The sequence below is a fragment of the Podarcis pityusensis genome, assembly GCF_964106645.2.
Source record: "Podarcis pityusensis genome assembly, chromosome: 13".
Lineage (NCBI taxonomy): Eukaryota > Metazoa > Chordata > Lepidosauria > Squamata > Lacertidae > Podarcis > Podarcis pityusensis.
The window spans coordinates 51,211,357-51,225,894 of NC_138038.1; the positions used below are offsets into that span (position 1 = coordinate 51,211,357).

Sequence of the window (14,538 nt, forward strand, 5' to 3'; positions counted from 1 at the left end):
GATGAAGGGGCCAAAGTTCCTCTCCCTCCCACCCCACATTCTTATTCTCGAGATTTTTGGTGTGTGCACATTTCCCCTCAGCGTCACCACCACCAGCCCTCTTCCCCCAAAATAATAACAAAAGCAGGATTTTTAATAGACCCGAGGAGAAAAGGTGCTGGAGAGAATGGTGAAGAATGATTCACCCCCACTAGCATCTTATACATCAGCCGCCCGCCTGTCACAAGGCAGCCTTCGGGGGGGGAAGGGGGGCGGTGCTGGGAGGAGGGAAACTGGTATGACACATAATACATGAGGTTTATAAAATTGCGCATGATGTGCAGAAAGTGAGGAAAAGTGGAACTTTCGTAGGGTCACCCTATGAAACAGTTCAGTGGAAGATTCAGAAAAGACGAAAAAAAGGTCCTTCTTCCCACAGGGACATAATTTACTTCTGGAACTCACTGCCACAAGATTTCCTGCAGCAGCTGGTGGGTAGATGCCCTCTGAGGTGCCTTATGAACACTTATGACTCAATAAGGTGCAGGGTTGCCTGTTGGCTTTGATGGCTTTAAAAAGAAGATAGGGGGAAACCATACAGAAGGAGAAAGCTACCAATGGCTCCCCATCAAGATGGCCGTGCAGCAGCCTCCAGGATCAGAAAGCCGGTTGCTGATGGTGACAAGAGGAGAGAGCATAGCTGCTGCACTCTGGTCCCTCTTTCTGGCTTCGCGTAGGCACTGGGCCTTTGGATCTGGTGCGGCTGCTGAGCTTTTCTGAGGTTTTTATGGGAGGTCTGTTGACAGCTGTAAGTTGTTGGAAGCTAAAAAGAGGGGGGGGAGCTTTGGCCTCCCAGGTCTTTGGGGTACCCTGGAGGGATCTGGTTGGCCACTGTGGGAACAGGATGCTGGACAAGGTGGAGTCTTGGTATGAGATACACCAGGGCTCTGCTTCTGTAGAAAGAAACCCCTTGATGCGAACAGAATTATAACATAAACCACAAGATCCGCCATGGTGAGTTTATGAATTGGTTGGCCAGTCTGCTTAAATTCCAGCTCTCTTGAGCAGGCATAGGCAAACTCGGCCCTCCAGATGTTTTGGGACTACAACTCCCACGATCCCTAGCTAACAGGACCACTGGTCAGGGAAGATGGGAACTGTAGTCCCAAAACATCTGGAGGGCCAGGTTTGCCTATGCCTGCTCTTGAGAGTTCCTCATTCTCTCCCCAAATTATCAGCACTTGCCCCTCCATGGACTGCTCCACCATTCCAGAGAACGGACAGACAAGTTTGTTTTATGATTTGTTATCTTTGTTGTATTATTACCGTATTTTTTGCACCATAACACTCACTTTTTTCCTCCTAAAAAGTAAGGGGAAATGTCTGTGCGTGTTATGGAGGGAATGCCTACGGGTGGCATGCCTACGGATTTTCCTCCTCTAAAAACTACGTGCGTGTTATGGTCGGGTGCGTGTTATAGAGCGAAAAATACGGTATTTAATAACCTCAAGGGGAATTGCTGAAGCACACAGGTGTTACTGCATCTCCCGGATTACGGTGTCTCCTTTGCACCTACCAAACCCACAAAGAGGAAGCACTGTGGTGGCCTATGCTGGGCATGGAGTCGAGGACAGGTTCATGTCTGTTTGAACAGATCAAGCCTCTAGCTCCCATGGACACAAGGGCAGGAAATGCTTCGTGCTCACTTCAAATCCCACCACATGGACTCCAAAACAGATCTCTAGAAGGCTGGTCCTTCGACAGGTGAAAGTCTCCTCAACAAACCGAAGGATCTAAGCAGCGTTTGAAGGGAATTTCTGGGCCCTGCAGCCATTCTCTTCTCTTCCTGACACATGGCAGCCTGTCTGCTCCCAGGCCTCCTAGTCATTCTCTCTCTCCCAGCCTGCACATCTCCCCCAGATCTTGCCAGCACAGATGGAAAAATGAATGCTCTAATAAGGAATGCTCTAAAAATGCAGAAAAGTGTGTGTTTGTGTGTGGGTCATCCCGGTGCCATTGTTTTCTCCATTTGCACATCGTGTTCTGTGCGTGGTGCAGAATTTAGATGGGAGGTGGGGTGGGGGAGTGGAGAGGAGAGGAGCAATTTCACCAACGAGGCAACCCGTGAAGGTAGGATGGAGGGCTAGGGAGAGGCCTAACCTGCCCCTGCCTTCCATTTCCTGGCAGAAAACGCCTGCAGCAGAACTAATAACCCCACAAAGGGGCCCTGCAGACGTTCACAGCCTGACAAACCCATTTTCTGTGATTGGGAATGATGGATGCAGCTCATATGCTGCGAGGGGTTAATTCACTTACAGTCCAAGCACTGCTGCTCGGCTGGCAAGCCTCTCGGTCAGGCTTCATCCTCCCCATCAGCCGTCTTCCTCTCCTGCTGTTACCACCACTCCCCCCCCCCACCTCCAGGGCCCAAGTCCCCAGAGATCCGCCACTCACTCTCCAGCCGCTGAACCAGGGCTTTGTCCTTCAAGGCCATCTCCGTCTTGATGGTCAGGGACTCGATTGGGATGTAGAGGATGGTGCGGCCCCTCATTTTGGAGCGAGTGTCTAGAGAGGGGCAAAGATGGAGAAAGAGTGACAAAGCAGAGAGGCAACGTTCTGGCAAATTGCTGTTTGTGGGGGGTCTTGGAGGAAGGGAAAGAAGGAAGGGAAGGGAAGGGAAGGGAAGGGAAGGGAAGGGAAGGGAAGGGAGGGAGGAAGGGAGGAAGGGAGGAAGGGAGGAAGGAAGGAAGGAAGGAAGGAAGGAAGGAAGGAAGGAAGGAAGGGTTCTCTCATAAGACACAGAACAGGAAACATGGTTTATGGTTCCTCAGCAGGGCGCCAACAGTCATCGGATTTGACATACAGTGGTACCTCGGGTTAAGAACTTAATTTGTTCTGGAGGTCTGTTCTTAACCTGAAACTGTTCTTAACCTGAAGCACCACTTTAGCTAATGGGGCCTCCCGCTGCTGCCGCGCCACGGCTGCACGATTTCTGTTCTCATCCTGAAGCAAAGTTCTTAACCCGAGGTACTATTTCTGGGTTAGCGGAGTCTGTAACCTGAAGCGTATGTAACGTGAAGCGTATGTAACCCGAGGTACCACTGTACCTGCTACCGCGCAGCCCTCTCCCTTGACCCAATGTCCCAAGCTGTGTGGGAAAGCAAAACCTCATGGGAGTAATTTATGCAGGTGGCATGTTTAAGCAAATGTGCTCAGCTTCCCTAATGCCTTCCATAATAATAAGAAATGCAGGGATACATTCCGACATGCACAAGTTTAAGGGTGACTGGGGGAAAGACCAAGGCACCAAGAAACTCTGAGTACAAAGACACTACCAGGCATGGCCAAACTTGACCCTCCAGCTGTTTTGGGACTACAATTCCCATCATCCCTGACCACTGATCATGTTAGCTAGGGATGATGGGAGTTGTAGTCCCAAAACAGCTAGAGGGCCAAGTTTGGCCATGCCTGCACTAAGCATACTGGCAGCCGTCTGATGTGTAAACCTAGGCAAAAGGTTGGTTGTTTTGGTCAGGTAGCCAGCCGGTAACCCAGGAATGGCCCAAGACATTTTGACACCTGAGGCGAGCCACAGAATGGTGCCCCACCCCACCCTGGCCAGGGATGAAATGGTGAGTGGAGATCTACGTCAAGATCAAGGGGGGGAATAATGAGCTACGTGGGGAGGAGGAGTCCAGCAGCACGAGATGGGTGTAGAGGTGGCATGGATGGGGGCGCTACTGAGGAGACAGCAGATCCGGCCTCCAAGCAGCACGCCACAGCCGTCGCTGCCAGCAATGCATTCCTTGGAGAATAGGACGGCCTTCTATAACCACTAGCTGTGGTGCTGTGATGTCAGAGCAACATTCCACCTGCTCAAAGGAAAGGTGTCAGCAATAGAGTATTGCGAAAGGGTGCAACTTCTGGGGGAAACCTCCTCTTATGGCCTAAGAACAGGATGGGTAATGAAATATCAGCAGGAAGAGCTCTGAGGCTGAGAAACTGTGGGCCAGGCAGCAATGATGATGTGCATTAGGGAGTGTGAAGTGTACTGAATTTCGCAGATTGATCTGCACTATCATATAATTGTAGGGTTGGAAGTTGGAAGAGTTGGAAGGTACCCAATGGTCATCTAGTCCAATGCAGGAGTCGCAGCTAAAGATCCCTGACAGCTGGCCATCCAACCTCTTGTTTAAAAACCTCCAACGAAGGAGACTCTGACACCCTCTGGGGTAGACCATCCCACTGTTGAATGGCAATTCCACCATGCTCAGTTGGAATCTCCTTTCTTGATCTGGCAAATCTTTAGAGGGAGGTCTTAGTTAGAACTCAGTAAAATGGCAAGCCCAGCCCTACATAAAAGTCAGATCCAAGAAGGGTGGAGAGCAGGGAGTCCTACCTGTGAGAGAGGTCATAAAGTGATAAATTTCTGAGAAAAACTCATTCTTTATGCTTTCGGGCCAGGTCGACTTGCGAAAGAGCTGGGGGAGATACACGGCGTTGAGATTGCGGATCAAGGAATCTATGTAGGGCTTCCGGACAGTGCCAAACTGGACGACCTCATGGAAGTTCTCTTCTGTAATCTCTGCGTTCTCTTGGCGGATGAAGTAAGTTAGCTGCTTCTGCTCCTGCGGGGACAATGCTGAGTTAGAGACGGCAGGATCCTCAGCACAAACTTGTCCTAGTGACCCCCAGCTCTGGGAACAGAGCTTCTAAACTGCCCTGAGTCTAGTCTACACATATTTTCAGTGCCCAGGACTGGACCACTGGGGCTGATTGATGCCAGAGTGTCTGCTACAGCCCCATAACTGCCACATCCGTCCACAGCACAGGTGCCTGCCGCAGAGACTTGTTCCAGAGTGCAGGCAAAATGCCTCCAGAGAATAAATTGGGAGTAGGCAGAGGTTGAGTGGCAGGTTGTCACAAACAAACATGCAACCTTTTGCTTTTAATTAAGAACTGGATTCCCCACTGCTTTTGGGAAACATGAGCCTGGGGATCTGGGGTAATTTAATCTGAGATACAGAACAGCAAAGAGACTACCCTTCAGAAGAAGAAAGACTGAAACAAAGGTAGCCACCTTACGCCCTATGCAGGCAAACACCCAGTGGGCAAGGGATTAAAAAACTCCTGATACAATCTGGCCAGTTGGAAACCTACTAATGAAGTATCAAAGGCTGGAAAGGCCCCACTTATTAAGAGGACCAGGGAAATTCAGGATCAGTGGCTATTGCTGACAAAGGCTAGATGGGGCTCCAGGTTCAAAGGCGGTAAGGTGGATGCTCGGGTTGCAAACGTGCTTCCCACACGGATCACGTTCACAATGTCAGGAAAAAGCACCAAGGCAAAAGCCAGCTCCAGATGGCTGGAATGCAAAACAGTGCAGATGTACTGTTGGAGAAAAGGTGGAGCCTATTCTCTGTACTGAGCACCGGATGTTAGCTCAGTGTGTCATATGATCTGTACTGGAAGTACAGGGGAGGAGTGTGAGTCTCTTCTGATGGAGTCTGAAGGGAACAGTCACATTTCTATGTACTGTTGAATGACAGGAATAAAACATGTAGAAAGGACTCCTGTCTGTCTCATTTCTCCTCCCTGGGAGAATGCAGGGAGGGAGGAAGCAGAGGGTGTGTTCTTCTCACGTATGAGGAGGATCGCCGGGTTTGTTTACCTAGCCTGCCGGGAGTCGCAGACGGACGGTAAACACACAGTATCTCGCTCAATTGCCTCGGGGGAGGCCAGGTACCTCTGCCTGTGAGCTGAAGAAGATACTGACATATGGTAGCAGAGGATGGTTGCGATTCATCGGACATCTGCATGAGAGGCTGGTGGATTGTCCTCCTCTGCTCCAAGGAGGAAGAGATGCGTCTGAAAGAAGCCAGAGGCTCCACAGACAGCTGGTGGAAAGAAGAGGTGCTTTCCAGAGCAACAAAGTTCAAGGTATGCTGCTGCATTTCGGGCTAAAAGTGTGAACGCAGGAAGATTAATTCCCTGGTTCACGGAGCTGCGTTTCAAAGAAAACAAAAGCTCCGGAGGAAGAGGCCTGCATTCCACAAATTTTTGTGGTTAAGATAAGAAGTCCTATTGGAATGCATTGTTGCTAGGTAACGGAAAGTTGGAAAGTTACTGGCAAAGGGGCTGGACTGTGAGTGTCAGCCTGGGAAAGCGAAACAAAATCAGAGAATGTTTTGGCTACAAAGTTTACGTGCCCTTGGAAGGGACTTTCATAGCAGCCAGAGTTTAGCTGCCAGGTGCAAAAGACCGTAAACAACTTGCAGTTTTTGCCTGCGTGAGAAAGAAAAAAACAACTGTTGGATTTTACAGTTTGTTTGACAGTGTGAGAGAGAGGCTTGGATTCAAAATGGATGCCAAGAAGGGGGAGACTTGCCTAACTCATCTCCCCTGACCAGAGACAGTTATTCATCAGGGTCTGGATGGATAACTACCCCAGAAGGGGTGAGCCAAGATGATGCTGGCCAAGTTCCTAAGAGCTCAACGAAAGCTGAGGAGAGCTTTGACCCCAGAGGGGAGAGTGCAGGAACTGTGGCTGTTGGAACTGTTGATGTTCCTGAACAATGTGCAATGGGTGTTGCTGACAGGGGGAGGGAAGAACAGAGTTCTAATCTCCCCACTGATGATGCTACTGGGAAGCATGGAGTAGCATTGAGTGCTGTCTGATGCTACAATTGTGGACAGACTGGGCATCTACAGCGAAACTGTAAGAAGCCGCGCCAGTCAAGAGGAGCAAAGAGCAGCTCTACGAAGCCTGAGGCGTCAGGCAAAAGCCGTACCAAGTGCCAGGTGAAACCTGCAAAGGCTATGATGGCGAAAGGAACCACGCCAGATGTTGGGAACTCGTTCATAATCGACACGGGCTGTACAAAACATTTGTGCCCGCACAGAGGACTATTTTCGACGTTGAGGAAGCAAAGCTTCACTGTGAAACAGGCCAACGGTCAAGAGTTGGAAGCGACCGGAATTGGAACTGTGTATCTTGAGAGTCTGAACTTGACTATAAACGATGCTTACCTGGTTCCAGAACTGAGATTTAATCTGCTGAGCGTGTCGCAGATTGCAAAGAAAGGACTGAAACTGTCCTATGATGCTAAAAGCTGCAAGATCTACAAAGATGGAGAACTGTTTCTTACTGCCAAAGAGAAAGATGGACTGTATTTGTTGACTTTTGATCAAAGTGATTACATGAAATGTAATTCTGCTGTTTCCAACGAAATCTCTCTTGCAGGTGTGACCAGTCTGAGCACCAGGAAGGTGACGAAGAAGGTCGACAGAGCATTTCAGCGGGTGTATGCTGATGTGATTGGTCCTCTAGAACCATCTAGAGGCGGTGCACGATTTTACCTTGTGTGTGTGGATTGTTTCACTAATTATTCTTGGGTTTATATGATGGAGAAACCGCAAGAAACTTTAGAAAAGTTTCAGGAGTTTTGTGACAAGGTTAAAAGTATGCATGATGCTAACATTGATTGTCTTTTCACAGATGAGAAGCAATTTTTTCTGTTACAGAAGTTTCAGAAGTTCCTGGATGGAAAAGGGATAGACCACAAAGTTGCAGTTTCGCAAGAAGCGTGGAACAGGGGGGTCTGTGTGAGGGTGAACAAAGAATTGCAAAAGGGGATGCATGCGCAATTGCTGAGTTCACATTTGCCACATGAATATTGGGCCGAATCGCTAGCGTCCTATCTTCATGTGTGGTTGAGAAAAGTCTCAACAGAGTTGGGATGTTCTCCTTTTGAGAAGCTGTTCAATAGAAAACCTTCTGTTGCCTACTTTAAGGTTTTCGGGTCTCATGTGAGAACAGAAGCTCCAGCTGGAGTAAAGAATGCCAGAGGCATTTTTGTGGGTTATGAAAAAGGTCTCTACAGAGTAATTTTGTCTGAATCTGGTCAGGTGATTCTCACAAAGTTCCTAGAGAGTGCTCCAAAGCAAGAGCGGATAGTACAGACATTTCCCACAGGAAACGATTCAGATGATGATGATGATTTTTCTGATGTCACAGATTACAGTGGTACTGATGATGATGACAGTGAGAGCTCAGAGAGTTCAGTTGTAACAGTCATTGAGAGAAAATCTCACACAATGGATAGACCTTCACAGGTGAAGGAAGAACCACTGATTGCTACTGGTTCTCAACAGAGTCCAAAGGTTGAACCAGTGAGCAGAGAGGATCAGCACCTCATACGCAGGTCTGAGAGAGTTACAAAGGGTGTACCACCAAAGAGGTACTCAAAAGAGTTTGCTAACTTAGCTGTTGCATGTGTTGCTATTGTTAACAACTCAAAGCAGGTTGAAGCAGTGTCTAAGTCAGAGACAAAGACACAACAGAGAGTAGCTAGCCAAGGTAATGCAGAAGCACTCATTCCTTGGAAGCCAGACAACCAGAGAGGTACACTGGTGAAACCAGTGGTGGGAAGTTCCAAGGGTGGAACTGAAACAACAGGGGACTGTTATATGTATAACAACTGCTTGTTCTCTTCTCTGGATAATGTTTTGCCAATTGATGCTTTTGGGGGAGGATGTCAGGAAAAAGCACCAAGGCAAAAGCCAGCTCCAGATGGCTGGAATGCAAAACAGTGCAGATGTACTGTTGGAGAAAAGGTGGAGCCTATTCTCTGTACTGAGCACCGGATGTTAGCTCAGTGTGTCATATGATCTGTACTGGAAGTACAGGGGAGGAGTGTGAGTCTCTTCTGATGGAGTCTGAAGGGAACAGTCACATTTCTATGTACTGTTGAATGACAGGAATAAAACATGTAGAAAGGACTCCTGTCTGTCTCATTTCTCCTCCCTGGGAGAATGCAGGGAGGGAGGAAGCAGAGGGTGTGTTCTTCTCACGTATGAGGAGGATCGCCGGGTTTGTTTACCTAGCCTGCCGGGAGTCGCAGACGGACGGTAAACACACAGTATCTCGCTCAATTGCCTCGGGGGAGGCCAGGTACCTCTGCCTGTGAGCTGAAGAAGATACTGACACACAACCCGAAGTGTTGCGTCTGCCCACGCGCGGGTTGCGATTCGGCGCATCTGTGCATGCGCAAGCACCGAAACCCGGAAGTAACCTGTTCCGGTACTTCTGGGTTCGGCGTGGTGCGCAACCCGAAATCGCGCAACCCAAAGCATCTGTAACCCGAGGTATGACTGTATATCACTGAATACTAGGTGCCGAAGGCAAAGAAGAGGGCCAAACTCTGCTAGTGGGCTTCCTGGAAGCATGAGGTTGCCACCAGGCTAGATGAATCAGATTCAGCCACAGGGCAGGGTGCTCTTATGCTTTTGCACTGTGGAGGAAACGGCAAACCTTCCCACATTGTTACCCCTACCAAACACACAGAGGAGCCTCTCAGGTGGTCCGTGACAGACTGAGCCAAACCAACCTGGAATGGCATGACCGGCTCCACTTTCAAGCCAGCAAAGTCGTCAATGTAGAAGACAAGCATCTGCTGGGTGGGGTCCTTCAGAAACTGATCCATGGCAGCCTTGTGGTCCTCTGTCCACATCTCATCTCTGAGGCCAGACAAGGCGATCCGGCTTTCAATGCAGGGTTTCTGAGTGAAAAGGGAAAGAGCCCAAGCTCAAGCAAAGGGAGGCAGAGCGTGCGCATCCGACAGGAAGAGCCATTTGCAGAGACCGCGTTGGATTGCACCGTCTTCCCCCCATCCCACGTGTTTAGGAGCAGGACTGGGAACCATACAAGCCCAGAGCATGGCCTGCTATTCCAGGGCATCAGATTGAGTCTAATGTGTGAGCAGCCACACTAGATGACACCAGTTCATGGAGGCTGAGGCTGTAGACTCCTCCAGTTTAAAAGCAGCCTGCCTCTGAATCGGAACAAAGTAGACGGCATGCAAAAATCGGTGCATGCAATTGTTGTGTCTGATTCTTGTTCTTTAAATAGCAAGTGTTGGAGTGGTGGGGGGGGTGGGTTGCTGATCAGGACAACACCACGCAGGGAGGGCGGGGACTCATTCCCTTCCACATCCCAAGAACAGCAGCCACTTCGGGGGCAATTTTCATCAGGACTGTGGGATGCAGGGGGTGGGGGAATGGTGAAAAAACATTTCCCCTCCTGGCATGGTCCTGATCATCTTGCCCTACAGGCTCCTATTTAGGTAACAAAAAAATCAGGCACACATTTCCCATGCCATTCAGTTTGGTTCCCCCAGCCCTGCAAGATGCGGGGACAAGCCTCGCCCCAAAACCTGTCACTTTCCATGGTTCAAACCCCCCACCCCGACGCAAATGAATCATGTGAGTCACCAGCAGGGCCTGCCTCGTGAAAACTGGGAGTCCAAGACTCACAATCTTCTTCCGTCTCCCCTTGTTCAGCCAAACCCCCACCGGGGCACTCAAAGAGGGAGAGAGAAGAGGGCTAATTTGTTAAGATGATTGCAAGACAGTCACTCCAGAGAGCTTCCGCAGATCATGGCGCTCAGTCATTAAGGCAACACAGTTCCAGGCGCAGGAAAAGGTAAATGGGGGGGGAGGGGAGGGGAAGAAAATTAAGGGTAGGAACAGTGCAGACTGAAAAAGAAGGAAATGGGAGTTGGGCAGTAGCCACTCTTTGGTCCTGGAGAGAGAAAGAAAGTGTATGTATTTTTTTCAAAACGCATTCAGACTTCTTTTTCTCATTCCCAAGAGCTTCTCAAAGAAAAACCTGGGAAATCAGGATCAAATTAGCATAACATCTGGCATGGAAGCATTGAGCCAGATGTTCCTAGCCCAAATGTGACAAAATTGTGGAACGTTCCATGCAGGCACCCGTCCGCTTTCTGGTCTCCTGTTCAGGGCGTCTGTGTCGGAGGAAGGATTTGGGCCTCGCAACAGCCGGACATCACCTGAGTCAGAAAGGCAACACTTCCCTTCTGGAAAGGCATCCTCTCCCTTTGGCACTGACAGCTAGCCAAGTGCAGAACGGAGTCACATGCAGGGCCAGGAACCTTTGGCACCTGCAGCCTTGGAGAGGGGCAGAAGTCGCCCAGCCCAGGGGGTCTTTCTGCTGGACTGAGACACTGCTTCCGTGACAGGGTGCAGCAGCTGCCTGTCAAGGAACACATCTGAGTTTGGGATAGAGAAACAAGAGGCAGACAGAGAGAAAAGCACCTGATCCATGACTCTTAAACGCTGAGGGCAAAGAGACCTGGAGGTTCAGTCGTTCCCACCACCTGTTTCAGCCTGCACAGACTTCAGCTACGCAGGAGTAGTTTAAAGTTTTCAAGGGTGGCAAGAGAATCAAAAAGACTGGATCTCTCTCTCACACACACAAGCACAGTCCTTCAAAAGTGGGTCCAGCTGGGAGCTTCTGGCCACCCTTCCATTTTCCCCTGCTATGTGAGATCTTCCCTGTGGCAAGGTCACACACACACACACGGCTTCCCAACTTACCAAATCCGCCTCTTCCTCCACAGGGCTGGGAGGGATAGCCAACTCCTCCTGGCTCTCTTCCTCCATCTCGTACAAGGATACCGAAGTAACATCTCCTAAGAGGAGGGCAAAAGGCAGAGAAGCAGAAATCAGAAGTGCGCCCAAGGACTGTGGCATCTTTGGGGCAGACATGGTGGCAGGAGCTCTCGTACCTACAGGACCGCCTCTCCCGGTATCTCCCACGGAGGACCTTAAGGTCCATAAACAGCAACACCCTAGAGGTCCCGGGCCCTAAGGAAGTCAGATTAGCCTCAACCAGAGCCAGGGCCTTTTCAACACTGGCTCTGACTTGGTGGAACGCTCTGCCTCATGAGACCAGGGCCCTGCAGGATCTGATTTCTTTCCGCAGGGCCTGTAAGACAGAGTTGTTCTGCCTGGCCTTGGAATCAATTTGATTCCCTCCCCCTCTTTCTTTTTCCTTTCTTCTCCTGTGATGAGGCTGCATTTTAATGTTTTAATGTTGTATTTTAATCTTGTTTTTTAAGTTGTATTTCAATCAACTTGTTTTTATTATTGGTTGTTAGCCGCCCTGAGCCCAGTCTTGGCTGGGGAGGGCGAGGCATAAATAAAATTTATTATTATTATTAAAGCTGGCACAGCAGAAGTGATCTACGGGTCTACACACCTTTCCGACACACTCCTCCCTCTCACAGGCCTTGCTTGTACCAGGCAATTAGTTGAGGGCAACTCCTGTTGAATCTCAGAGTCTGAGGGTTCAAGGAGACTACCTAATGCTGAACACACACTTGCCCCCTCTTGAGGAAGGGTCACCCACCCCAGCCCCACACAAACCCACCCGGCCAACCCAAACAGTCATCAGCACAGCTCTGTAGAAAGACACTCACTCAGGAAGTTTAGCAGGGAAGTTTTAGGAGTCCAGGAAGATGGTGGGTTCATCAAGAGATCTGAGAACTCAATCCTACTAGGGAGGATGAAAGGTTTTTGGTTTTGTTATAAGAGCCAGAGCCAAGATGCATGAGCTCTTGAGAGGACACCTAAGGGCAGAGGTTTCCATCATGTCAAGCCCATGAAGTCTTACACAGAGTCAGGCCACGGGTTCATCTACCTCTGTACTGTCTACACCAGGGATGTCCAACAGGTCGATTGTGATCTACTGGTAGATCCCTGGGAGGTTTTGGTAGATTGCGGTCGATCGTTGGGTCCCTTTCTTTAGCGTTGCTAAAATCGATTCCAGCCCCGCCCCCTCGGCCCGCCCTCCATTGTTGCACGATCTGCAGAACGGAAGGAGGAGTTAACAATGTAAGGCTGTTAGTTGGTGACCGGCAGTTCCTCCTTTTCCGCAAAAACCCTTAAAATGGGAGCTTTCCTCCTCCCTAAAAAAAGCTGAACTACTTTGACCTGAACCCCCCCCCAAAAAAGTGTGGCTTTCCTCCCCCCCCAAAAAAGGCCAACAACTTTGACCTGAACCCAAAAAAACCAGAGGTAGATCACTGCCAGTTTTTAATTTTGTAAGCAGATTGCAGTCTCTTGGGAGTTGGCCACCCCTGGTCTGCACTAACTGGCAGTCACTCTGTCGAGAGAAGAACACAAAGGGCAAGAAGGTCTGTGAAAGAGCATGGCCCTCAGGACCAAAAGAATAAGAAGACATGCTGTGTCACTGGGCAGTGGCTCTAGATCATTAGCAGAAGCATCACCCCCAGGCTCCACGGGGCATTAAGAACAACACCCAGACGCCATCCAGCGTGATGGTGATCAGAAACATCCTCCTAAGAGGATTAGAGGCAGTTTCTGCAGACCTGACACGTCTTCTCAAGAAGTTGGTGACCGTCCATAAAAACATAAGAAAAATCTGCTGGATCAGGCCCGAGGTCCATCTAGTCCAGCGTTCTGTTCTCACAGTGGCCAACCAGATGCCTGTGGAAAACCTGCAAGCAGGATTCAAGCACAAAAACTCTCTTTCCTCCTCTGGTTTCTGGCAACCAGCATCTGGAAGTATTGCGGCCTCCAACTTCGATAGTCGTGGGGGTATGTATTCAAGATATATCAGAGTGGTTGCCAAGGCTCCTCCATCCCACCGGCTACTGCAGGCTCCTGCTGACATTCCACACAGGAACACAGCCAGTAGAAATACTGAATGGACCTCCAAAGACTGTAAGTCTTGAAAGCCTGCTCAAGAGAGCTTAACTTTAAATCCTGTAGGGGAGGGAGGCAAAAGTCCAGGGATGAGTGCTGAGCCAAGTATACAGGGCAAGACCACGTGGGGAAGAGGGAGGGTGCAGGAGGTGGTGCCCATGATTTTGCAGAGAAACATTTGAAATTGCAACACCCAGAGAATCCAAAATCTATATACTAACACAAAGGGTTAAAACAGCATCTTAAAAAGCAGAGACATCACCATGCTAACAAAGGTCCGTATAGTTAAAGCTATGGTTTTCCCAGGAGTGATGTATGGAAATGAGAGCTGGACCATAAAGAAAGCTGATCGCCAAAGAATTGATGCTTTTGAATTCTGGTGCTGGAGGAGACTCTTGAGAGTCCCATGGACTGCAAGAAGATCAAACCTCTCCATTCTGAAGGAAATCAGCCCTGAGTGCTCACTGGAAGGACAGATCCTGAAGCTGAGGCTCCAAGACTTTGGCCACCTCATGAGAAGAGAAGACTCCCTGGAAAAGACCCTGATGTTGGGAAAGATGGAGGGCACAAGGAGAAGGGGACGACAGAGGACGAGATGGTTGGACAGTGTTCTCGAAGCTACAAACATGAGTCTGACCAAACTGCGGGAGGCAGTGGAAGATAGGAGTACCTGGCGTGCTCTGGTCCATGGAGTCATGAAGAGTTGGACACGACTAAACAACTAAACAACGAAACACAAAGAGTCAATGGGAAACTGAGAGAATGGACTCAAAAACCTACTATGGGAAGATAGGTATGATCTGAGACCTGGTGGGATGAGACATGACTGGAATATGGAATATTGGTCAAAAGGAACAAACCCATCCCAGAGGGAGAGAACAGTAGCTTTACATGTAAATAATAAATACAGCTGTGCAGAAATCCATGGATCAGTCTTGTTGAAAGCACCTGGATAAGAAGAGAGGAGAAGAAACCAAAGTGAGAGTGTTGTGGCAACATCCTGCAAGCTACCCAACTAACCGGAGGGCA

General features: G+C 49.4%; 1 protein-coding gene across 1 annotated transcript in view; it reads right to left on the bottom strand.

The window, feature by feature from the left end:
* DNAH2 (dynein axonemal heavy chain 2) overlaps positions 1–14,538 on the bottom strand; it is a 135,149-nt gene that overhangs the window by 106,390 nt on the left and 14,221 nt on the right. Inside the window, exons 3-6 of the mRNA XM_080979575.1 lie at positions 11,377–11,471; positions 9,369–9,539; positions 4,379–4,607; positions 2,434–2,544 (exon numbers count right to left, since the gene is read on the bottom strand). Of these exons, the coding sequence (XP_080835701.1) occupies positions 2,434–2,544; positions 4,379–4,607; positions 9,369–9,539; positions 11,377–11,471 (606 nt within the window). The remainder of the gene's footprint in view (positions 1–2,433; positions 2,545–4,378; positions 4,608–9,368; positions 9,540–11,376; positions 11,472–14,538) is intronic.